At 46.1% G+C, this 27,031-nt stretch overlaps 1 protein-coding gene across 1 annotated transcript in view; it reads left to right on the top strand.

Annotated features, from left to right (window-relative positions):
* The window catches only part of LOC135028869 (E3 SUMO-protein ligase RanBP2-like), a 306,830-nt gene that overhangs the window by 243,452 nt on the left and 36,347 nt on the right, over nt 1–27,031 (top strand). Inside the window, exons 21-23 of the mRNA XM_063953806.1 lie at nt 17,098–17,268; nt 17,912–17,995; nt 24,823–25,022. Of these exons, the coding sequence (XP_063809876.1) occupies nt 17,098–17,268; nt 17,912–17,995; nt 24,823–25,022 (455 nt within the window). The remainder of the gene's footprint in view (nt 1–17,097; nt 17,269–17,911; nt 17,996–24,822; nt 25,023–27,031) is intronic.

The following is a 27,031-nucleotide window of genomic DNA, read 5'->3' as shown; positions in this document are numbered from 1 at the left end:
TTCGCTCGCCTAAGCCCAAGGGGTCCTCTAAGCGAGCTCTTGTCTCCTCACAATCCACTGCTGTCACTGACACCTCGTCTGATGAAGACGGCACTTACACCGACCCCACAGGTTCTGACTCAGATACTGCTGATGGGGAGGGTAGTTCACATGTGGATGTTCCTGATCTTTTGGAGGTTATTAAATTAATTTTACAGATTACAGATGATCCCGAGCCATCCATCCCTCCTAAGAAACCAGATAGGTTCAAGCGTCAGAAGGTGGTTAAACAAGTTTTACCTCACTCTGACCACCCAGTGGATATACGTCAGGAACCCTGGGAAAACCCGGGTACAAAGTTTGTGCCTCAAAAGAAGATGCTGAAATCTTTTCTGACCATGCTAGACAATGCTTGTCATATATTGTCACAGCTTCTCGCTATATTAAAGAGGCGGCTTCTGATGCCGGTATTCTAGCAGCCAAGGCCTCTACTACGTCAGTCCTGGCTCGCCAGATATTGTGGCTGAGATCCTGGTCTGTGGATCTGGACTCTAGAAAAACCCTGGAGGTACTCCCCTTCAAGGGAGATATTCTGTTTGGGGAGGACTTAAATAAGATAGTGGCTGACTTGGCTACTGCCAAAACTGCCTGTCTGCCAAGTACCGCTCCTTCTGTGTCGAAGGCTAAAGGTAATTCCTTTTGCCCCTTTCGTCCTTCAGGTAAAGCAAAAGGTCAGGCGTACAACAAGCAGGCCCGCACTTCCAAACCTGGTAAGCCGAAGCCCAAAAGAGCCTGGGCGGCCCGTCAGCCAGCTTCCAAGACCGATAAGCCTGCCGCATGACGGGGCGGGCCAGGGTGGGGGGCCGGCTTCTAGGGTATACCCAGGAGTGGTTGAAGACCACTTCAGATGCCTGGGTACGGGAAGTCGTCACTCGCGGTTACGCCATAGCCTTCAAAAACCGACCCCCTCATCTATTTTGCCGGACAAATGTCCCGTTGGAGCAGACAAAGGCAAACACTCTATATTCGGTGGTAGAGACCCTCCTGGATACAGGAGTCGTAGTACAGGTGCCTCTTGCGCAGAGGGGCAGGGGGTACTATTCTCCGCTGTTTCTAGTCCCCAAACCGAATGGGTCCTCCCGGCCCATTCTCAACCTCAAGGCATTGAACAGGTTTGTGAAGGTTTCCAAGTTCCGTATGGAAACCCTTCGCTCTATAGTTCTGGCCTTGGAACCTGGGGACTACATGGTCTCCCTGGACATACAGGATGCTTACCTGCATATTCCTATAGCAGCGTCACATCAGCATTACCTGAGGTTTGCGATTGGCAACCTCCATTACCAGTTTCGGGCGTTACCTTTTAGTTTAACTATGGCTTCGAGTTTTCACCAAGGTCATGGCGGTGATGACGGTGGTACTCCGCCGTCAAGGGGTCAGGATACTGCCGAATCTGGACGACTTGTTAATCCTGGCAAATTCCCCAGAACTTCTCCTATGTCATCTGGATATGACGGTTTGGTTTCTACAAGCCCACGGGTGGCTCATCAACTGGAAGAAATCCTCCCTGGTCCCTGCTCGGAGCATGGTGCACCTGGGAGCGCTATTGGACACTCACAACCAGAGGTTGTTCTTGTCTCAGGAGAAAGTCCTGAAGCTTCAGGACAGGATTCGTTGCTTCCTTTCTCGTCCGCAAGTGTCGATACATTCGGCAATGCAGGTGCTGGGCCTCATGGTGTCAGCATTCGACATGGTGGAGTATGCTCAATTTCATTCTCGCCCTCTCCAAAAGCTGATTCTAGCCAAGTGTGATGGCCTGCCTTACCGGATCAGGTCTCGCATGATCTCGTTGACTCCGGAGGTCCTTCTGTCGCTGTTCTGGTGGCTCCAGGACCAACATTTATTTAATGGCCGTCTGTTCTGGATATCCGACTGGGTCCTGTTGACGACAGATGCCAGTCTCAGAGGTTGGGGAGCGGTGCTGGAGCAACATGCCCTTCAGGGTTGGTGGACCAAGGAGGAGTCCCTCCTCTCGATCAACATTCTGGAATTGCGGGCGGTCTTCAATGCATTGAACCTAGCCCAGCATTTAATTCAGAACCGTCCTGTTCAAGTGCAGTCGGACAACGCCACCACAGTGGCTTACATAAATCATCAAGGCGGCACTCGAAGCCGTCTGGCAATGAAGGAAGTCTCACGGATTCTACTGGCCATATTGGCAATCTTCATTCCGGGAGTCCTGAATTGGGAAGCGAACTTTCTCAGTCGTCGGGACGTACATGCCGGAGAGTGGGGCCTCCATCCAGAAGTGTTTCAACTCCTAGTGGAAAGGTGGGTCCTTCCAGACATAGATCTGATGGCGTCTCGACACAATCACAAGGTTCTGGTCTTCAGATGAGGGATCCTCAAGCAGCATTTGTGGATGCGCTGGCAGTGCTGTGGAGGTTTCGGCTGCCGTACGTATTCCCTCCGGTGTCACTCCTGCCCAGGGTAATTCGGAAGTTCAAGCAAGAAAGGAATTCTGTTTCTCATAGCTCCGGCATGGCCCAGACGGCACTGGTTCTCAGACCTGCAGGGCCTATCGTCAGAGCGTCCAATTCTACTTCCACAACGCCCAGACCTCCTCGTTCAGGGCCCCTGTGTCTACCAGGACCTAGCCTGGCTGTCTTTGACGGCGTGGCTCTTGAAGTTTCCGTCTTGAGGGCTAAAGGGTTTTCTGAGGCGGTCATTCAAACTATGTTGCGGGCCCGGAAACCGGCTTCTGCTCGGATTTACTTTAGGGTCTGCCATTCTTACTTTGTTTGGTGCGCATCTAACAATTGACGCTTCCAAGTTTAGTACAGCCAAGTTGTTGGCCTTTCTTCAGCAGGGCCTGGACTTAGGCCTGCGTCTGGCCTCCCTCAAGGTACATATTTCTGCCTTGTCGGTGTGGTTTCAGAGAAAGATTGCGACCTTACCTGATGTGCATACCTTTAATCAGGGTGCGTTGCGTATCCAACCTCCCTATGTCCCGCCTGTGGCTGCTTGGGACTTGTCGGTTTTGGAGGCGTTACAAGAGTCTCCGTTTGAACCTCTTGGTTCATCTGACCTTAAGTGGCTTTCCCTTAAGGTGGTGTTTCTGCTGGCTATTGCTTCAGCTAGAAGAGTGTCGGATTTGGGTGCCTTGTCCTGTAGTTCCCCATATCTGATTTTTCACCGTGACCGGGCGGTTCTTAGGACTCGTCCCGGATATTTACCTAAGGTGGTTTCTTCGTTCCACCTTAACCAGGAGATTGTAGTTCCGCCACTTGTTTCTCCTGATCTGTCTCCCAAAGAGAGGTCTTTGGATGTGGTACGGGCTCTCCGTATCTATGTGAAGAGAACTGCTTCTATTAAGAAATCTGATTCTCTCTTTGTACTGTTTGGATTTCACAAACGGGGCTGGCCTGCTCACAAGCAAACTGAAGTACTTTATTGGAACGCCAGTTACAATTGACATTTGTGTTCGTTATGCATTGTAGTTCCAGTCTGTAGAAATTGTGTGTGTGTATAGTTTCGATTGTAGTATGGAATTCTTTACATATCTCAACCCAAATCAGAGGTTTGAGAGCATATGAATTTTCACCCATGGTAACAAAATTATATGGCGCACAGCATACATACGTAATCACGTGTAAATACCTATTGGCTGAACGGCCGATATGTTGCAGGCCCGTCAACCAGTGTGTATCAATGATATGTCTGAACGTGTCTGCACTGCAGCACACTCGATGACCAATATATCTACAGATTGTGTGTGTACGGGCAGTCAGCCGACCGTACACTCTGCAACAGACTGCCCGGTCCATCTGTAGATCAATATTTGCAGATCCATTGATGTGCAGCTATATCTATATGTGTGTACCCAGCATAAGTGATTGGAGCTAAAGTAATGTTCCTGTTCTGTTTGCAACAGGTGAAGCGTTATTAATGTTGCTATTTGCAGTGCAGCAGCTCCTCACTGTGTGTACAGAGATGGAATTTTGCAAATGTTTAAAGATTGTTCCCCACAAGAAGAAAAGTGGGTAGTGAGATGTTGCCATCAGGATTTCAACATTATGTTAAGATGAATATAGAGGGGGGTTTATTTTTATTTTTTTCAATCTTTCGTATTCCATTCTGTTTCCCAAACTTTTTAGCCTTTTTAAATCTAATCCTGCTGCCTTTTGGACGTGTGCAACACCTTCAAACCGTGAAGTGGAGGTATTTGGATGCTATGTGCAATGCTGAACATTGGTTGAGCAGGCACTCCTTCCAGGCTGCTGCAGCTCTTCTGGAAACACTTATTTGGAATTAACATGCATGCTTGCTGGGAAAGTTAACATGTCCTAAGCGGTGTAATCTTGAATGCTAGATAATTGTTTGCAGATATTCTTCTGTGGTAACTTGCATTTTAGAGGAGGCTTTTTTATATTTTGCTGTATGCACATATGAGGTTTCCATTTAGAAGTAACCTATAGTTTTAAAAAAAAATATCTGGCATGGTCTGTTGTGGGTGATATTGTTTTAGGTCAAATCTAGTTTACATTTATTTAAAAAGTGCACCTTAAAAAAAAAAAAAAAACAAACCCATAAAACTTATGAAGAATAAACATACCAAATGAAAATGGATGCCCTTTAGGGAGTTATTTATGAATCTGTGGCTATTGTAAGCCGCCTTGTCCTGTTGGACTGGAGGTGTAAATTTAAAATTGCACAAGCAGTTAGTGTAATGCACTCCGGTCTTTATACTGACTGCCGTCTTAAATTTTCACCACCAACACGCCGAGAAGCATTGGATTACAAAAGCCGCTGCTTCATAAATTAAAGCCATTAGATAGATTTATTATACCAGTTTCCAGTGCCAAAGTTGAGAAAGGTCATGGTAGGTTAAACACTAACAGTGTACAGCACTGCCTAAATGGCCATAACCATCTAAGGCATGCCTTTTGTGGTGGGACAGAGATCAAATGTCTGAGGAGAGAGCTGTATTCATCTGCTCATTCAAGGACTATAATGCATATCGTCAGGGCGGATGTCCAGTGAGGTCAAATATTTTAAAACGTAGGCAGAGTTTCTATTTTTGTGAGTCAACAGCTCATGAGAACCCATGTCCTTACAATTGCTGTCCATTTTTGAAAGCAAGGACTCTCAAGAGCCATCCAGGTTCTGGCTAGGTTTATCTTCTCTAAAACAGGTGGTTATACACTTTTAGACAGAAATGTCTGGAAGTCCCATCTTTTACCCGGAATTTCAATGCCTGGTTGTTTTGCCGGTCCCTGCCTGACCCCCCCCCCCCATGCCCCTTTCATACAGACATGCAAACTACCGGGTCAAGAATTTCCATCCGGTAATTTGCGGCTCAACACGAGTATTTCCTGGTTGACCCTTTCACACAGACTAATGAAATTCCTGCATCTCCGACCCTGGTAAATTCCAGGGTCGAAGTCCTGGGAATTCCAACCGTGGTTGACCCTTTCACACAGAAAGGACCCATGTTATTCGTCAAATTACCAGGTGAAACTTCTTCACCCGGTAATTTCACATTCTGTGTGAAAGGGTATTACTGTGTCATAAGACTGTAAAGGACATGAGCAAGAGACACACCAAAAACCTAATTTGTGATAAAGGGACATGTATACCAGTATGAAGAAAACCCACCACCACTGCTGACCAGAGCATCTGCGCCTTTGATAGTCCCATAGGAGGTTTCTGAATAATAAGATGATTACCGCGCTTATGTTTGTGTTAGCAGCTCCATCAATAAAACAATAATAAAACAATAAAAAGGAGCGCTTGATTATTTTAAATGTGTTGAACGCACATACCTGTAAAAAATTATTATAGTTAATAACAATGTTTAAGCTCTTTTTTGAAAAGATGGTGGAACGGGGATATTAGTATTTGTATTCCAATTGAAATTGCGCTGCACAGTCCTTCTCCACGGGTAACTCTCTCCCTGCTATCCCTATTACCTCTCGCGGCTCGGTGTTAACAGCATCAACGTGCACCGCGGATGTAGCTGGTCCCGTCTCTCCCGTTGCTGCGGCCGCTCCGGCTCTGTTTCTCGTGCGGCGTGCTTGCTTGGGAGCATGTCAGCGTGTCAGTGTTGGCATACACTGATAAATTGTCCTCTGTGTCTGCACCATAAAGTATCCAACGCGTTTCTGGTTCCAAAACCCTTTAACTAGGATATTGTTTGTCAGTTTAAACTTCCTATATATACTTAAAAAACTTTATTAATTTTATTTAAAAACAGGAAATGTTCAAAAAGGAAGTTATGAATAAAAAGCGGTAACCATGTGCCCTTATAGGGGTATATGCAATTCACTGCGAATCGCGGCAAATTATCGCCGTTTTTAAATTCGACACAATTCGACAGGTGAATTCCGGCAGGTGGCTGCTGGAATTCACCATATTCAATGCAAAACGGATTCGACAGACCCGCGGGCGAAAATCGGCCGATTTGGCGGATTTTGCCGCGATTTTAAAAAACGGGGAAAAACGGGAAAAAACCGGAAAAAAAAAATGGCGTGGGGTCCCCCCTCCAAAGCATAACCAGCCTCGGGCTCTTCGAGCTGGTCCTGGTTCTAAAAATGCGGGGGAAAAATTGACAGGGGATCCCCCGTATTTTTAAAACCAGCACCGGGCTCTGCGCCTGGTGCTGGTGCCAAAAATACGGGGAACAAAACGAGCAGGGGTCCCCCGTATTTTTCACACCAGCATCGGGCTCCACTAGCTGGACAGATAATGCCACAGCCGGGGGTCACTTTTATGCCGTGCCCTGCGGCCGTGGCATTAAATATCCAACTAGTCACCCCTGGCCGGGGTACCCTGGGGGAGTGGGGACCCCTACAATCAAGGGGTCCCCCCCCCCCAGCCGCCCAAGGGCCAGGGGTGAAGCCCGAGGCTGTCCCCCCCCATCCAATGGGCTGCGGATGGGGGGGCTGATAGCCTTTTGTGATAATAAAAAGATATTGTTTTTTCCAGTAGTACTACAAGTCCCAGCAAGCCTCCCCCGCAAGCTGGTACTTGGAGAACCACAAGTACCAGCATGCGGGAGAAAAACGGGCCCGCTGGTACCTGTAGTACTACTGGAAAAAAATACCCAAATAAAAACAGTACACAGACACCTTGATAGTAAAACTTTATTACACACTACCGACACACACATACTTACCTATGTTGACACGCCGACTGCCACGGTCTCAGACGATCCGAGGGTACCTGTGAAAAAATTATACTCGCCTTCCAGCGTCCAGAGGTACATCCACGTCCAGATATAAATCCACGTACTTGTTAAAAAAACAAACCGAACACCCGCTCCATACCGGACTAAAAGGGGTCCCATGCTTTCACATCAGACCCCTTTCTCCCGAATGCCGGGACATCACGTGACTCCTGTCACTGAAGTCCCTTCAGCCAATCAGGAAGCGCTACTTCCGTGGCGCGCACCTGATTGGCTGTGCGCTGTCTGTGCTGTGACAGCGCATCGCAAAGCCGCTCCATTAGTTTCAATGGTGGGAACTTAGCGGCTAGCGGTGGGGTTACCCGCGGTCAGCCGCTGACCGGCGGGTGACCTCACCGCTAGCCGCTAAGTTCCCACCATTGAATAAAATGGACGGGGCTGTGCGATGCGCTGTCTGAGTTCAGACAGCGCACAGCCAATCAGGTGAGCGCAACGAAGTTGCGCTTCCTGATTGGCTTTAGAGACCTTTGTGTGACAGCTGTCACTGACAGGTCTCATTCGTGGAAAGGGGTCTCGTGTCAGCATGGGACCCCTTTCAGTCCGGTGGCCCGTGTGTTCGTTTTCTTTTTTTGCCAAGTACGTGGATGTATCTCTGGACCATGGCTGAGGTGAGTATATTGATCTTTTATTTTCAGGTATCCGTGGATTCTACATGGAGAAGAGGACCGATGTCGGCGTGTGAACATAGGTAAGTATGTGTGTGTCGACGTATGAAATAAAGTTTTACTGTCACGGTGTGTGTGTCCTGTTTTTATTTGGGTATTTTTTTCCCAGTAGTACTACAGGTACCAGCGGACCCGTTTTTCTCCCGCATGCTGGTACTTGTGGTTCTCCAAGTACCAGCTTGCGGGGGAGGCTTGCTGGGACTTGTAGTACTGCTGGAAAAAACAATATTCTTTTCATTATCACAAAAGGCTATCAGCCCCCCCATCCGCAGCCCATTGGATGGGGGGGGACAGCCTCGGGCTTCACCCCTGGCCCTTGGGTGGCTGGGGGGGGGGGGACCCCTTGATTGAAGGGGTCCCCACTCCCCCAGGGTACCCCGGCCAGGGGTGACTAGTTGGATATTTAATGCCACGGCCGCAGGGCACGGCATAAAAGTGACCCCCGGCTGTGGCATTATCTGTCCAGCTAGTGGAGCCCGATGCTGGTGTGAAAAATACGGGGGACCCCTGCTCGTTTTGTCCCCCGTATTTTTTGCACCAGCACCAGGCGCAGAGCCCGGTGCTGGTTTTAAAAATACGGGGGATCCCCTGTCAATTTTTTCCCCGCATTTTTAGAACCAGGACCAGCTCGAAGAGCCCGAGGCTGGTTATGCTTTGGAGGGGGGACCCCACGCCATTTTTTTAAAATAAGATTTTACTTACCGATAAATCTATTTCTCGTAGTCCGTAGTGGATGCTGGGGACTCCGTCAGGACCATGGGGAATAGCGGCTCCGCAGGAGACAGGGCACAAAAGTAAAAGCTTTAGGATCAGGTGGTGTGCACTGGCTTCTCACCCTATGACCCTCCTCCAAGCCTCAGTTAGGATACTGTGCCCGGACGAGCGTACACAATAAGGAAGGATTTTGAATCCCGGGTAAGACTCATACCAGCCACACCAATCACACTGTACAACCTGTGATCTGAACCCAGTTAACAGCATGATAACAGCGGAGCCTCTGAAAAGATGGCTCACAACAATAATAACCCGATTTTTGTAACAATAACTATGTACAAGTATTGCAGACAATCCGCACTTGGGATGGGCGCCCAGCATCCACTACGGACTACGAGAAATAGATTTATCGGTAAGTAAAATCTTATTTTCTCTGACGTCCTAGTGGATGCTGGGGACTCCGTCAGGACCATGGGGATTATACCAAAGCTCCCAAACGGGCGGGAGAGTGCGGATGACTCTGCAGCACCGAATGAGAGAACTCCAGGTCCTCTTTAGCCAGGGTATCAAATTTGTAGAATTTTACAAACGTGTTCTCCCCCGACCACGTAGCTGCTCGGCAGAGTTGTAATGCCGAGACCCCTCGGGCAGCCGCCCAGGATGAGCCCACCTTCCTTGTGGAATGGGCCTTGACAGATTTAGGCTGTGGCAGGCCTGCCACAGAATGTGCAAGTTGAAATGTGCTACAAATCCAACGAGCAATCGTCTGCTTAGAAGCAAGAGCACCCAGTTTGTTGGGTGCATACAGGATAACAGCGAGTCAGTTTTCCTGACTCCAGCCGTCCTGGAAACCTATATTTTCAGGGCCCTGACAACATCTAGCAACTTGGAGTCCTCCAAGTCCCTAGTAGCCGCAGGTACCACAATAAGCTGGTTCAGGTGAAACGCTGACACCACCTTAGGAAGAAACTGGGGACGAGTCCGCAGCTCTGCCCTGTCCGAATGGACAATCAGATATGGCTTTTGTGAGACAAAGCCGCCAATTCTGACACTCGCCTGGCCGAGGCCAGGGCCAACAGCATGGTCACTTTTCATGTGAGATATTTCAAATCCACAGATTTGAGCGGTTTAAAATGTGATTTGAGGAATCCCAGAACTACGTTGAGATCCCACAGTGCCACTGGAGGCACAAAAAGGGGGTTGTATATGCAATACTCCCTTGACAAACTTCTGGACTTCGGGAACTGAAGCCAATTCTTTCTGGAAGAAAATTGACAGGGCTGAAATTTGAACCTTAATGGACCCCAATTTGAGGCCCATAGACACTCCTGTTTGCAGGAAATGCAGGAATCGACCGAGTTGAAATTTCTTCGTGGGGCCTTCCTGGCCTCACACCACGCAACATATTTTCGCCACATGTGGTGATAATGTTTTGCGGTCACCTCCTTCCTGGCTTTGACCAGGGTAGGAATGACCTCTTCCGGAATGCCTTTTTCCCTTAGGATCTGGCGTTCCACCGCCATGCCGTCAAACGCAGCCGCGGTAAGTCTTGGAACAGACCTGGTACCTGCTGAAGCAAGTCCCTTCTTAGCGGCAGAGGCCATGAGTCCTCTGTGAGCATTTCTTGAAGTTCCGGGTGCCACGTCCTTCTTGGCCAATCCGGAGCCACGAGTATAGTTCTTACTCCTCTACGTCTTATAATTCTCAGTACCTTGGTTATGAGAAGCAGAGGAGGGAACACATACACTGACTGGTACACCCACGGTGTTACCAGAACGTCCACAGATATTGCTTAAGGGTCTCTTGACCTGGCGCAATACCTGTCCAGTTTTTTGTTCAGGCGGGACGCCATCATGTCCACCTTTGGTCTTTCCCAACGGTTCACAATCATGTGGAATACTTCCCGATGAAGTCCCCACTCTCCCGGGTGGAGGTCGTGCCTGCTGAGGAAGTCTGCTTCCCAGTTGTCCACTCCCGGAATGAACACTGCTGACAGTGCTATCACATGATTTTTCGCCCAGCGAAGAATCCTTGCAGTTTCTGCCATTGCCCTCCTGCTTCTTGTGCCGCCCTGTCTGTTTACGTGGGCGACTGCCGTGATGTTGTCCCACTGGATCAATACCGGCTGACCTTGAAGCAGAGGTCTTGCTAAGCTTAGAACATTGTAAATTGCCCTTAGCTCCAGTATATTTATGTGGAGAGAAGTCTCCAGACTTGATCACACTCCCTGGAAATTTTTTCCCTGTGTGACTGCTCCCCAGCCTCTCAGGCTGGCATCCGTGGTCACCAGGACACAGTCCTGAATGCCGAATCTGCGGCCCTTTAGTAGATGAGCACTCTGCAGCCACCGCAGAAGAAACACCCTTGTCCTTGGAGACAGGGTTATCCGCTGATGCATCTGAAGATGCGATCCGGACCATTTTTCCAGCAGATCCCACTGAAAAGTTCTTGCGTGAAATCTACCGAATGGAATCGCTTCGTAAGAAGCCACCATTTTTCCCAGGACCCTTGTGCAATGATGCACTGACACTTTTCCTGGTTTTAGGAGGTTCCTGACTAGCTCGGATAACTCCCTGGCTTTCTTCTCCGGGAGAAACACCTTTTTCTGGACTGTGTCCAGAATCATCCCTAGGAACAGCAGACGTGTCGTCGGAAACAGCTGCGGTTTTGGAATATTTAGAATCCACCCGTGCTGTCGTAGAACTACTTGAGATAGTGCTACTCCGACCTCCAACTGTTCTCTGGACCTTGCCCCTATCAGGAGATCGTCCATTTTCTTTGAAGAAGAATCATCATTTCGGCCATTACCTTGGTAAGGACCCGGGGTGCCGTGGACAATCCAACCGGCAGCGTCTGAAACTGATAGTGACAGTTCTGTACCATGAACCTGAGGTACCCTTGGTGAGAAGGGCAAATTGGGACATGGAGGTAAGCATCCCTGATGTCCCCCGGGACACCATATAGTCCCCTTCTACCTGGTTCGCTATCACTGCTCTGAGTGACTCCATCTTGATTTGAACCTTTGTATGTAAGTGTTCAACTATTTTAGATTTAGAAAAGGTCTCACCGAGCCGTCTGGCTTCAGTACCACAATATATTGTGGAATAATACCCCTTTCCTTGTTGTAGGAGGGGTACTTTGATTTCACCTGCTGGGAATACAGCTTGTGAATTGTTTCCACTACTGCCTCCCTGTCGGAGGGAGACGTTGGTAAAGCAGACTTCAGGAACCTGCGAGGGGGAGACGTCTCGAATTTCCAATCTGTACCCCTGGGATACTACTTGTAGGATCCAGGGGTCCACTTGCGAGTGAGCCCACTGCGCGCTGAAACTCTTGAGACGACCCCCCCCACCGCACCCGAGTCCGCTTGTACGGCCCCAGCGTCATGCTGAGGACTTGGCAGAAGCGGTGGAGGGCTTCTGTTTCTGGGAATGGGCTGCCTGCTGCAGTCTTCTTCCCTTTCCTCTATCCCATGGCAGATATGACTGGCCTTTTGCCCGCTTGCCCTTATGGGGACGAAAGGACTGAGGCTGAAAAGACGTTGTCTTTTTCTCCTTTATACGGCAATACTTCCATGTGCCGTTTGGAATCTGCATCACCTGACCACTGTCGTGTCCATAAACAACTTCTGGCAGATATGGACATCGCACTTACTCTTGATGCCAGAGTGCAAATATCCCTCTGTGCATCTCGCATATATAGAAATGCATCCTTAAAATGCTCTATAGTCAATAAAATACTGTCCCTGTCAAGGGTATCAATATTTTCAGTCAGGGAATCCGACCAAGCCACCCCAGCGCTGCACATCCAGGCTGAGGCGATCGCTGGTCGCAGTATAACACCAGTATGTGTGTATATAGTTTTTTGGATATTTTCCAGCCTCCTATCAGCTGGCTCCTTGAGGGCGGCCCTATCTGGAGACGGTACCGCCACTTGTTTTGATAAGCGTGTGAGCGCCTTATCCACCCTAAGGGGTGTTTCCCAACGCGCCCTAACTTCTGGCGGGAAAGGGTATACCGCCAATAATTTTCTATCGGGGGAAACCCACGCATCATCACACACTTCATTTAATTTATCTGATTCAGGAAAAACTACAGGTAGTTTTTTCACACTCCACATAATACCCTTTTTTGTGGTACTTGTAGTATCAGAAATATGTAACACCTCCTTCATTGCCCTTAACAAGTGACGTGTGGCCCTAAAGGAAAATACGTTTGTTTCTTCACCGTCGACACTGGAGTCAGTGTCCGTGTCTGTGTCTGTGTCGACCGACTGAGGTAAAAGGACGTTTTAACGCCCCTGACGGTGTTTGAGACGCCTGGACAGGTACTAATTGGTTTGCCGGCCGTCTCATGTCGTCAACCGACCTTGCAGCGTGTTGACATTATCACGTAATTCCTTAAATAAGCCATCCATTCCGGTGTCGACTCCCTAGAGAGTGACATCACCATTACAGGCAATTGCTCCGCCTCCTCACCAACATCGTCCTCATACATGTCGACACACACGTACCGACACACAGCACACACACAGGGAATGCTCTGATAGAGGACAGGACCCCACTAGCCCTTTGGGGAGACAGAGGGAGAGTTTGCCAGCACACACCAAAAACGCTATAATTATACAGGGACAACCTTTATATAAGTGTTTTTCCCTTATAGCATTTTAATATATATAGTCATATCGCCAAATAAGTGCCCCCCCCTCTCTGTTTTAACCCTGTTTCTGTAGTGCAGTGCAGGGGAGAGCCTGGGAGCCTTCCCACCAGCATTTCTGTGAGGAAAAATGGCGCTGTGTGCTGAGGAGAATAGGCCCTGCCCCCTTTTCGGCGGGCTTCTTCTCCCGTTTTTCTGAGACCTGGCAGGGGTTAAATACATCCATATAGCCCCCAGGGGCTATATGTGATGTATTTTTAGCCAGAATAAGGTACTATCATTGCTGCCCAGGGCGCCCCTCCCAGCGCCCTGCACCCTCAGTGACCGCTGCTATGAAGTGTGCTGACAACAATGGCGCACAGCTGCAGTGCTGTGCGCTACCTTATGAAGACTGAAAAGTCTTCTGCCGCCGGTTTCTGGACCTCTTCACTTTTCGGCATCTGCAAGGGGGTCGGCGGCTCCGGGACGAACCCCAGGTGAGACCTGTGTTCCGACTCCCTCTGGAGCTAATGGTGTCCAGTAGCCTAAGAAGCCAATCCATCCTGCACGCAGGTGAGTTCACTTCTCTCCCCTAAGTCCCTCGATGCAGTGAGCCTGTTGCCAGCAGGACTCACTGAAAATAAAAAACCTAACAAACTTTTACTCTAAGCAGCTCTTTAGGAGAGCCACCTAGATTGCACCCTTCTCGGCCGGGCACAAAAATCTAACTGAGGCTTGGAGGAGGGTCATAGGGGGAGAAGCCAGTGCACACCACCTGATCCTAAAGCTTTTACTTTTGTGCCCTGTCTCCTGCGGAGCCGCTATTCCCCATGGTCCTGACGGAGTCCCCAGCATCCACTAGGACGTCAGAGAAAGGATTTTACCGTTCCAGCAATAAAAAAATAATAATAATATTTAAAAAAATATATAAATAATATTTGTGCCTCCAAAAAAAAAAAAAAAAGGACCTAATCCCTTCTAATATAAATAGATATGCTATTCCTAAAAAAAAAAAACACCAAAAAAAGCATGTTTAAATTTTTTTTTATTGTTTTCACCCTCCAAAGTGTGGCGGATTGAAAATGACGAATTTGCTGTCTAAAAGCACTGCTGTCGAATTTCCAAACTTGAATTGAATATGCTTTGGTCGAATTGCAGCACTTGTATCATTGCAGAAAAGTCGAATTTGCAAAAATTCGAATTTCAAAAAGTCGAATTTTGAAAGTCCGTTTTTTGGTCGGAAAGCACTGAATTGCATAGGCGAATTTTTTTTTGGGGCGAAAATGACCCGAAATTCGACAATTTTGGGAATTCGACCGCAATTGCATATACCCCATAGTATCTATAGGGTAAAAGGAGAATTCTTTCATTAATTTTTGGCATGGCGTTCAATGAAATTAATATAAATGTCAATTCTACTTTTAATAATGATTTGATAAAATAAGGTGTTAAAATTAATTGTCTAATAGAAAGGCATTAACATCTATTTCCACATTTAATCCTTCTGGTTGTAAGGTCCTCATATAGTATATCCATTTGGTTTGTCTCTTTCTCAATTCGAGACTTATGTCTCCTCCTCCTCCAGTTTCTGAATATTTTTTGGATTCCTATGAATTTTAGACTTGATGGGTCACTATTGTGACAATCTTTGTAGTGTGGAGACAACACCATCTTTTAAAAAAAGAGCTTAAACATTGTTATTAACTATAATAATTTTTTTACAGGTATGTGCGTTCAACACATTATTTAAAATAATCCAGCGCTCCTTTTTATAGTCCCATAGGAGGTGCCAGGAAATACTGAATCCATACCACATTTGGACATTGAGCCTTCAGTTGTCTCTTGATCTTACGAAAATGGGGGGTGTGTGTGTGTGTGTTTTTTTTTTTTATCTTGTTTGCCAGTAAGGTATGCTACTACTTGTCTGTTATTCCTATTGAGGGGTATTTTACCCTTGGTTGTGAAACTAATTTCAGTGCAGCTTACAGATGTTTTTATTGAAAGGTAAATGTTTATTTGCAAATGATGTGATTTTCCCAGAACAGACTCATATTGTAGAGGTCATCTACAATTATAATACTCTTAAATGTAAAAAAGGATAGGTATTTAATATCAATAAGAGACCTTCAGTTGGTTAGTCTCTGAAACAGCCCTCCAGTGTGAAATGGCACAAGATGGCAGCTTGGTATGATCTTTTAGACTTGTGGCCAGCTTTAGATGTGCCCTGGCTAACTATTCATCAGTTTTGGCAAGTTGTGATAGCGCTTTCATCTTCATTATTACTATTTTTCAATTATAGTTGACCCTAAACTATGATGGGTGAAATGTATCAAAGTTTGTAGAGAGATAAAGTACCAACAAGTCGGCTTTTAAGGTAGGGTATACATTAGGCAATATATTGGATGATAGGTCGCTCCGTTGCGGATTGGAATGCTGTATCGGCCTTATCGCTCAGTGTGTACCTGCGATTTTCGTGACACCGGCCTTTGTCGGCGCGGTTGTCCAGTCTGATGTGCTGCACACCAGATGGGGCATTCCACAGATTACGTCATGCAAGTGAATGCTGCAGGTAACTATATCGCTCAGCTGTACACTGAATCTTGCAGTGTGTACGGTTACAAGATACGTCCTTGGGTTCGCTGGGACACACATTGTCCAAATGTGTACCCAGCCCTCCATTCATATTACATGCTGTGATTGAAAATAGCTGATTAGTTGGTACTTTTTCTCTCTGTCCCCTTTATCGCCAAGCTTTGATAAATATCACCTTTATCTCTGTCCAAGGTTTGATGCATCTACCCTTATGTCTTTTAGATGAAAAGGTTTTGCTGCATTGTACCCCCTCATAGTCATTAAAGATTTTTTGTTGGGAAGTCTTTCTAGTGAATGGCACAGAAAATCTATGAATTTTCTGTGAAAAACTTGATTATTCAGTAACAACATTGGTAGAACAGGACTAGTATCTGACAGGATTTTAGATTCTGACCGTTACAGTTGTTTAACACTATTTTACTGTATTCTGTATTAATAACTTTTGTAAAACATATGAGGAGCTAATCAGTGTTTTGAAAACTGTTGTAACCCATCTATTGCATTCTGCATTTTGGCCATCAACTGTTGGACGTTTTGCCTTCAGTGTACCCATTGTTACCCCAATAACACCACAAAGCGTAGTGTCTAGAGATCATAGTGGGTCATTCTGACCTGATCGCATGCTGCGTTCATCGCAGCGATCAGGTCAGAAATGTTCCAGCGCCGCAGTGCGCCGGCGCATTGCTGACAGCCAACGGCTGTCGTTGTCTAAGATCGCCTCTGCCTGATACGATCAGGTCTGATATAGGCCCATAGACGCTACAAATTCAGCTAATAGAGATAGTATGCTATAGCAAAGCAAAAATGGATCTATAGGTTGTATGAAAGAACTACACACTTGCGGAACGGCTTGTTGATGTGAAGCCTGCTTTGTGCCAATACTGTATGTGCAAGAATTGACCTAATCTCTACATAGGAAACTGTTTTTCTTTTTCTTTAAAATACGTGTGTGATTCAGATCTTGATAAGAGCAGTATAGTATCCATTTAATTTTTTTTATAGATTTGCATCTAATTTTTATTTTTCAGATTTAACATAGTTGGCAACACATTTCATACATTTGTTTCCAGCCATTAGGATGCCACACCTAGCCTGTCATTTACACTAATCTGTTACCTTGCCAGTTGTAGTAGTTCTCTATAACACCATACTACCTGCTGTGTTTAACCTTATTGCTGCCTTCTGCTAAATGTTGATGGCAGTTCTTGGTCTGCATATGAGGTCTTCTCTTTTCTAACTTTATCTATTTTTAATTTTTCCCATTTTCCAGCCAAGAGTAGTAGTGATCTTCAAGCTGACAGCTCTTCTGATGTGATCATTTTGTACGAGCTAACTCCGACGGCAGAGCAGAGAGTAATGGCAGAACAGCTACTTCTTCCTCCAACTTTCTTCTGCTACAAGAACCAGCCAGGCTATGTCAGCGATGAGAATGACATTGATGGTAATTCATTCATGAACTCACTGTATGTTAATTATGAAGGGGGTACATTTACTAAGTGGCAGCTTTTTAAATTCGCCACTTGTCATCTGTTTTGGCCCCCGGGATTTAAGAGCGTTATTACTAAATGCAAAACACTCTTATAAATATACCCCCAAAAGTCGATCATAGATATCATAATGGTTTGTTCTCATTAGTACTGCTCAAGGATAATTAGCTCCTTTTTTATGTACTTAGTTTTTTACTTTGTTTTAAGTCCTTCAGGGGGACATAATTCAGCTTTAGGTATTCTTAGTCTGACCGTCGTATCTGTAAATTTCTTGCTGTTATATTAAAAAAACAAAACTAGGTTTCACGTTTAACCACTTGCCTGGCACGGTTCTACCTCGATTGCCGCGGCAACCTCTCCCCAATCAACTGCTATCCTCAAAGGATCAACCACCAGTGGCTGCGGGAAGACGGTCTTAAATTTATCCATGCCATAATGCCACTTTTTAAAAATCTAAGTGTAATATTGGAACATGCATTGCCTTCAAAAATCTAAAAATGTTACTGTATATAGGCCAATAAAAAAAGTTGTACTATGTAATGACTCAATACTCTGCATTTATGTTAAAGTATATCCATAATATGTTCTTTAAAATAGATGAAGACTTTGAGACTGCAGTCAAGAAGTTAAATGGACAACTTTACAAAGAAGATAAAGGGAAAAATCAAGCCTCTGCATCAGGTACACATGGCTTTCGGTTCTATAAATGTTCAGCGAACGCTTGGTTATACAGTGGGTGCCTTCTGTCTAGCAAAAATAGCCAAACATGCTGTATCTGACAATATCATCAGATTGAGTTGCATGGACAGACAACAGAGGCGCGCATCGGCAGTCGTCAGCAGCAATACACACTGGGCAATATTATAAACTGTGTTTAAAAATGAGCGATATCGCTTACAAAATTGCCTAGTGTGTACGGGCCTTTACTGACCAGTGGGAATTTTGCCCCTTTTCTCTATCGTCCTAAGTGGATGCTGGGGTTCCTGAAAGGACCATGGGGAATAGCGGCTCCGCAGGAGACAGGGCACAAAAGTAAAGCTTTTACAGGTCAGGTGGTGTGTACTGGCTCCTCCCCCTATGACCCTCCTCCAGACTCCTGTTAGATTTTTGTGCCCGGCCGAGAAGGGTGCAATTCTAGGTGGCTCTCATAAAGAGCTGCTTAGAGAGTTTAGCTTAGGTTTTTTATTTTACAGTGATTCCTGCTGGCAACAGGATCACTGCAACGAGGGACAGAGGGGAGAAGAAGTGAACTCACCTGCGTGCAGGATGGATTGGCTTCTTGGCTACTGGACATGAAGCTCCAGAGGGACGATCACAGGTACAGCCTGGATGGTCACCGGAGCCACGCCGCCGGCCCCCTCACAGATGCTGAAGCAAGAAGAGGTCCAGAATCGGCGGCTGAAGACTCCTGCAGTCTTCTTAAGGTAGCGCACAGCACTGCAGCTGTGCGCCATTTTCCTCTCAGCACACTTCACACGGCAGTCACTGAGGGTGCAGGGCGCTGGGGGGGGGCGCCCTGGGAGGCAAATGTAAACCTTTAAAAAGGCTAAAAATACCTCACATATAGCCCCAGAGGCTATATGGAGATATTTACCCCTGCCTAAATGTACTAAATAGCGGGAGACGAGCCCGCCGGAAAAGGGGCGGGGCCTATCTCCTCAGCACACGGCGCCATTTTCTGTCACAGCTCCGCTGGTCAGGAAGGCTCCCAGGTCTCTCCCCTGCACTGCACTACAGAAACAGGGTATAACAGAGAGGGGGGGCAAAATAAATGGCAATATATTAATATAAAAGCAGCTATAAGGGAGCACTTAATCATAAGGCTATCCCTGTCATATATAGCGCTTTTTGGTGTGTGCTGGCAGACTCTCCCTCTGTCTCCCCAAAGGGCTAGTGGGTCCTGTCTTCGTATAGAGCATTCCCTGTGTGTCTGCTGTGTGTCGGTACGTGTGTGTCGACATGTATGAGGACGTTATTGGTGTGGAGGCGGAGCAATTGCCAAATATGAGGATGTCACCTTCTAGGGGGTCGACACCAGAATGGATGCCTTATTTGTGGAATTACGGGATAGCGTCAACTCGCTTAAGCAGTCGTTTGCCGACATGAGGCGGCCGGACACTCACTTAGTGCCTGTCCAGGCGCCTCAAACACCGTCAGGGGCTGTAAAACGCCCCTTGCCTCAGTCGGTCGACACAGACCCAGACACAGGCACTGATTCCGGTAGTGAAGGTGACGAATCAACCGTATTTTCCAAAAGGGCCACACGTTATATGATTTTGGCAATAAAGGAGATGTTACATTTAGCTGATACTACAGGTACCACTAAACAGGGTATTATGTGGGGTGTGAAAAAACTACCAGTAGTTTTTACCGAATCAGAAGAATTAAATGACGTGTGTGATGAAGCGTGGGGTGCCCCGATAAAAAACTGCTAATTTCAAAAAAGTTATTGGCTTTATACCCTTTCCCGCCAGAGGTTAGGGAGCGCTGGGAAACACCTCCTAGGGTGGACAAAGCGCTAACACGCTTATCAAAACAAGTGGCGTTACCCTCTCCTGAGACGGCCGCACTTAAAGATCCATCAGATAGGAGGATGGAAAATATCCAAAAAGGTATATACACACATGCAGGTGTTATACTACGACCAGCTATTGCGACTGCCTGGATGTGCAGTGCTGGGGTAGTTTGGTCAGAGTCCCTGATCGAAAATATTGATACCCTGGACAGGGACAATATTTTACTGTCGTTAGAACAAATAAAGGATGCATTTCTTTATATGCGTGATGCACAGAGAGATATCTGCACACTGGCATCACGGGTAAGTGCTATGTCCATTTCGGCCAGAAGAGCTTTATGGACACGACAGTGGACAGGCGATGCGTAGAGGAGTTATTTGGGGTCGGTCTATCGGATTTGGTGGCCACGGCTACGGCCGGGAAATCCACCTTTCTACCTCAAGTCACTCCCCAACAGAAAAAGGCACCGACCTTTCAACCGCAGCCTTTTCGTTCCTTTAAAAATAAGAGAGCAAAGGGCTATTCATATCTGCCACGAGGCAGAGGACGAGGGAAGAGACAGCAACAGGCAGCTCCTTCCCAGGAACAGAAGCCCTCCCCGGCTTCTACAAAAGCCTCAGCATGACGCTGGGGCTTCGCAAGCGGACTCGGGGGCGGTAGGCGGTCGTCTCAAGAATTACAGCGCGCAGTGGGCTCACTCGCAGGTAAATCCCTGGATCCTGCAGATAATATCTCAGGGGTACAGGTTGAAATTAGAGACAGAGCCACCTCGCCGTTTCCTGAAGTCTGCTTTACCAACGTCCCCCTCAGAAAGGGAGACGGTTTTGGAAGCCATTCACAAGCTGTATTCTCAGCAGGTGATAGTCAAGGTACCTCTTCTACAACAAGGGAAGGGGTATTATTCCACTCTTTTTGTGGTACCGAAGCCGGATGGCTCGGTAAGGCCTATTCTAAATCTGAAGTCCTTGAACCTGTACATAAAGAAGTTCAAGTTCAAGATGGAGTCACTCAGAGCAGTGATAAGCGAACCTGGAAGAAGGGGACTTTATGGTATCCTTGGACATCAAGGATGCGTATCTCCACGTTCCAATTACCCCTCACACCAGGGGTACCTCAGGTTCGTTGTACAAAACTGTCACTATCAGTTTCAGACGCTGCCGTTTGGTTTGTCCACGGCACCTCGGGTCTTTACAAAGGTAATGGCCGAGATAATATTTCTTCTTCGAAGAAAAGGCGTATTAATTATCCCATACTTGGACGATCTCCTAATAAGGGCAAGGTCCAGAGAACAGCTAGAGATGGGTTTAGCACTATCTCAAGAGGTGCTAAAGCAGCACGGATGGATTCTGAATATTCCAAAATCCCAATTAATGCCGACAACTCGTCTGCTGTTCCTGGGGATGATTCTGGACACAGTTCAGAAAAGGTTTTTCTTCCCGAAGAAAAAGCAAAGGAGTTATCTGACCTGGTCAGGAACCTCCTAAAACCAGGAAAGGTGTCTGTACATCAATGCACAAGAGTCCTGGGAAAAAATGGTAGCTTCTTACGAAGCAATCCCTTTCGGCAGATTCCATGCAAAGGGATCTGTTGGACAAATGGTCAGGGTCGCATCTTCAAATGCACCTGCGGATAACCCTGTCGCCGAGGACAAGGGTATCCTTTCTGTGGTGGTTGCAGGAGGCTCATCTATTGGAGGGCCGCAGATTCGGCATGCAGGATTGGATCCTGGTGACCACGGGTGCCAGCCAGAGAGGCTGGGGAGCAGTCACACAGGGAAGAAATTTCCAGGGAGTGTGGTCGAGCCTGAAAAAGTCTCTTCACATAAGCATTCTGGAACTAAGAGCAATCTACAATGCTCTAAGCCAGGCGGAACCTCTGCTTCAAGGAAGACCGGTGTTGATCCAGTCGGACAACATCACGGCAGTCGCCCATGTAAACAGACAGGGCGGCACAAGAAGCAGGAGGGCAATGGCAGAAGCTGCCAGGATCCTTCGCTGGGCGGAGAATCACGTGATAGCACTGTCGGCAGTATTCATCCCGGGCGTGGACAACTGGGAAGCAGACTTCCTCAGCAGACACGACCTTCACCCGGGAGAGTGGAGACTTCATCCAGAAGTTTTCCACATGCTATTAAACCGTTGGGTAAAACCAATGGTGGACATGATGGCGTCTCGCCTCAACAAAACACTGGACAGGTATTGCGCCAGGTCAAGAGATCCGCAGGCAATAGCTGTGGACGCGCTGGTAACACCTTGGGTGTACCAGTCGGTATATGTGTTTCCTCCTCTGCCTCTCATACCAAAGGTATTGAGGATTATACGGCAAAGTGGAGTAAGACTAGTGGCTCCGGATTGGCCAAGAAGGACTTGGTACCCGGAACTTCAAGAGATGGTCACGGACGATCCGTGGCCTCTACTTCTGAGAAGGGACCTGCTTCAGCAGGGTACTTGTCTTTTTCAAGACTTACCGCGGCTGCGTTTGACGGCATGGCGTTTGAATGCCAGATCCTAAAAGGAAAAGGCATTCCAGAAGAAGTCATTCCTACCTTGATCAAGGCAAGGAAGGAAGTCACCGCGAAGCTTTATCGCCGTATTTGGCGAAAATATGTTGCGTGGTGCGAGCAGCGGAGTGCTCCGATGGAGGAATTTCAACTGGGTCGTTTTCCTACATTTCCTGCAATCATGATTGTCTATGGGTCTCAAATTGGGATCTATTAAGGTTCAAATTTCGGCCCTATCAATATTCTTCCAAAAAGAATTGGCCTCAGTCCCTGAGGTCCAGATTTTTATCACAGGAGTACTGCATATACAGCCTCCTGTGGTGCCTAAGGTGGCACCGTGGGATCTAAATGTAGTTTTAGATTTCCTCAAATCAAATTGGTTTGAACCACTAAAGAAGGTGGATTTGAAATATCTCACATGGAAAGTGACTATGTTACTGGCCCTGGCTTCGGCCGGGAGAGTATCTGAACTGGCGGCTTTGTTTTATAAAAGCCCTTATTTAATTTTCCATTCGACATAGGGCAGAGCTGCGGACGCGTCCGCATTTTCTCCCTAAGGTGGTATCAGCGTTTCACCTGAACCAGCCTATTGTAGTGCCTGCGGCTACAGACGACTTGAAGGACTCCAAGTTGTTGGACGTTGTCAGAGCCTTAAAAATATACATTTAAAGGACGGCTGGAGTCAGAAAATCTGACTCGCTGTTTATACTGTATGCACCCAACAAGTTGGGTGCACCTGCTTCTAAGCAGTCGATTGCTCGTTGGATTTGTAACAAAATTCAACTTGTACATTCTGTGGCAGGCCTGCCACAGCCTAAATCTGTTAAGGCCCATTCCGCAAGGAAGGTGGGCTCGTCTTGGGCGGCTGCCCGAGGGGTCTCGGCATTACTACTCTGCCGAGCAGCTACGTGGTCAGGGGAGAACACGTTTGTAAATTTTTACAAATTTGATACCCTGGCAAAGGAGGACCTGGAGTTCTCTCATTCGGTGCTGCAGAGTCATCCGCACTCTCCCGCCCGTTTGGGAGCTTTGGTATAATCCCCATGGTCCTTTCAGGAACCCCAGCATCCACTTAGGACGATAGAGAAAATAAGAATTTACTTACCGATAATTCTATTTCTCGGAGTCCGTAGTGGATGCTGGGCGCCCATCCCAAGTGCGGATTATCTGCAATACTTGTACATAGTTATTGTTAACTAATTCGGGTTATTGTTTAGGAAGCCATCTTTCAGAGGCTCCTCTGTTATCATACTGTTAACTGGGTTTAGATCACAAGTTGTACGGTGTGATTGGTGTGGCTGGTATGAGTCTTACCCGGGATTCAAAATCCTCCCTTATTGTGTACGCTCGTCCGGGCACAGTACCTAACTGGAGTCTGGAGGAGGGTCATAGGGGGAGGAGCCAGTACACACCACCTGACCTGTAAAAGCTTTACTTTTGTGCCCTGTCTCCTGCGGAGCCGCTATTCCCCATGGTCCTTTCAGGAACCCCAGCATCCACTACGGACTCCGAGAAATAGAATTATCGGTAAGTAAATTCTTATTTTATGACTAAACCATTTGTAAGTTTGAAGATGCATTGGTTTAACTGTAGGCATGTATCTTTATAATAATTCTAAAAGGTCTGTCCCCTTGCCAACATGCATGGGAAGTGGGAGTCCAGGCACATGCTTCCCAACAGCTCCTACTGCTAGGGAAGTGGGACAGACCTAGTAAGTATGGGTGGAGGGACTGGACAGAGCTGGGTGGACATTTGTGGTTGGGATTGAGCGTGGGGACAGACTGAGGTAATCCCGTATGTCTAGTCTCTTTACTAGTATATTATAAAATAGATGACAGATGGAATTTTTATGCACCTAATGGAAGCCCAGAAATATACCCTAATGTTTTAGATAGACATGTAATTCTCCCGTATATAAGAATAACAGGTGCATTCTCAGAACAGTATTTCTGTACAGTGAGCGGTGCCACATGGGAGTGGGCTGCAGAAGGAGAATTGTAAAACCTGTTCCTACTTGTAGGATTCTCAGTGAATATTCAAGTAGCCAATGTGGCTAGTGCTGCATAATGTGAAATAGCTAGCATATTTTTTTCCCACTTGATAAGAAATGTTTTCACAATGTATAATGCCCTGTGATCGATTAGTTTTAATAAAGCACACATTTGCTATTAAGCTAGGCCAGTCGTTCACAACCGCAGTCCTTAAGGCATCCCAGTAGACCAGGTTTTAAGGATCTCCATTTATAAGCAAAGGTGATTTAATTGGTACGCAAGTCAGTTTGATACAATTTGTGCACAAGCAGAGATATACATAAAACCTGGACTAGACTATTTGAGGTGCCTTGAGGACTGTGTTTTGGAACCACTGAGCTTAGAGTATGTTTAGGAATCTGTATACCTGTCTTCATGTACTAGTTGGGGGGTTGTTAGCACAGTTTGCTTCCAGTTAATATGTATTATTCTGCCTGCTCACTACAGTTCTCAATCTTACAGGCCACAGTCAACAACCCGCCACAGAGTCCGAGAAGGAATGTGTTATTGTCTGGGAAAAGACGCCCACTCCTGAAGAAAAGGCAAAAGCAGAAACGTTGAAGTTGCCACCAACCTTTTTCTGTGGGCTGGGCAGCGACACAGATGAGGAAAAAGATAACTGTGACGACTATGAATTTGCAGTTAAGAAAGTGGAGTCAGAAGTAAGCACACTTCTTGGCACTTATCTCAGACCACGGGGCAGAGAGCATTTCCGCTCATGTGTGAAACGGTTGTGTGTGTTTGTTTTGTGCAACGTGCTTAAGGAGTTCTCAGGAGATATCCTAAACTTGCTTGCTCTTCCTATAGAAGTGAGCATAGCTCACTTGTAGCACATGAAAACTTTATGAACTTAACTGTATGCATCTACATAGGTGGTAGGATAGCGGAATACATGACTAAGCCCATGAAATAATTGTGACACTTCTTAAAATGGCGTTTGCCAAATGGAGCAAACAACTGTTTATCATGATAAGGTACATAATAAATATGTGCAATCTACCTGATTGTTGCTCAGAAATCAGATGTACATGGTACACACTGAAAGCCCTCAATTCATTGTAGAGAGACTGCATAGGGTTACCTCAATGTTTTAATTTAATGTTTACACTTCACACCAAATTGCCAGTTGTTCACTTGCTGCTAGGTTTTCATGTGTGTTTATTTGTTCTAGTTACATTTAATTGCTTTGTATAATGAGAATAGAACTTGCCTTTCCTTGTTTGGCTTTCATATTGTGGAACACAGCGCATGGAGGCCTTGCCTCCTTCATCGGCTGTTTTCTAACTGGCATGTTCGTTGGTATTGTAAATGTTTGCTATATATTTAAAACTTTATTTTACTTGAATATTACTTTTAAATCATACGTTCTGTAATTCTTAGCATTCCATGATATAGCGCTACACACTGTATGTTCTCATTCTACGATAACAATCAGTGACGTCACCGCCAGCGTTCCCGGATGCGCAGCTCAGCCCAACATTGACTGGTTGAGCTGCATGTCAGCTCAATCTTTGTGATCGATGAAAGACATGCGGGAGCGTTCATCGTTAACCAGTATTACCCCATTCTCACTGGACGATATAAACCTAAAAAATAAACCATTATGACATTTGTCATGATCGTTAATATTTTAGGCTGAAATCGCCCAGTGTGTACACGGCTTTAGACTGGTGAGTTCTAAACAAAAGCAGCAGCTTCAGATCTATGTAGATCTTTAAGGTTGCTAAACGTATATTAAGATATTTTAAAGAAGCCATTTACTATTCTGTACATACACACTATATATTGTACACCTCCGTTTAATATACCCTATAATGCACCATAATGTAATCCATTTTTACAGTTTTAATAGAATGAATAACATAAAAACAGTTATAGAACTATACAGATTTTCCTGATACAGTACAGTGTTTATAAAGCCGGAGATGAAGTTCACTTTTTCTGTTTTAAGATGGAATACGTTTAGATGTAATAAGGTTCTCCTTGTATCGTCACGTATAGAGCTTGTACTGGTTATGGCTGTTCTAGAATTGTGAGCACCAATCTCAAGTACCTGGATATTTCAGATATTTATATATTATACAAAGTACAGGAAGAAGAGTAAGCTGTTGCTGCATTTGAGTGATTTTTGTATTTTATGCAATCCTTGTGATGTTTCTTCCTTCACACTCCTATGGTTACTATGATGATCTCTGGTAAATCGTTTAATGAGGCGGGTTTGGCGGGGGATCAGGGCTTGTAAAATATGTCAGTAGGTTGCTTACATGGTTTTCCTGATCACAGAAAATAACATGCATTCCATATAGTAAATCCCATACCTATTATTTCTTCTGTAGTTTGTGAGGAGGGCTGCTTTTAATTTTCTTAACTAAATTGCTTTCTGTGATACTGTTGTAAATGTGAAAACAATGAAGCCTCTACTGACCTATAAATAAAGCTTTTTTCTTTTACCTTTTGTCCTCTTACTCTGCCGCATCTCGTTTTCTTCCCACCTATTTTTACTTGTACAATGTTTAAGAATTGTTCAAATCTGTAATAGTTCCTCTGTTAATGCTAGTCTAAATGATGACTTTTCTAACATTTTGCTTTGAACTTTCTGCATGTTACTCTATGGGTGTATCGCCAGGCTAAATCTAATCCCTTCAGTGCTATTACTGATTGCTTCTGTCTT

This window comes from Pseudophryne corroboree, chromosome 2, assembly GCF_028390025.1.
Source record: "Pseudophryne corroboree isolate aPseCor3 chromosome 2, aPseCor3.hap2, whole genome shotgun sequence".
In the NCBI taxonomy this organism is placed as follows: domain Eukaryota; kingdom Metazoa; phylum Chordata; class Amphibia; order Anura; family Myobatrachidae; genus Pseudophryne; species Pseudophryne corroboree.
Note: the sequence above shows the minus strand (reverse complement) of the source record. Positions and strands in the feature narration are given on the sequence as shown.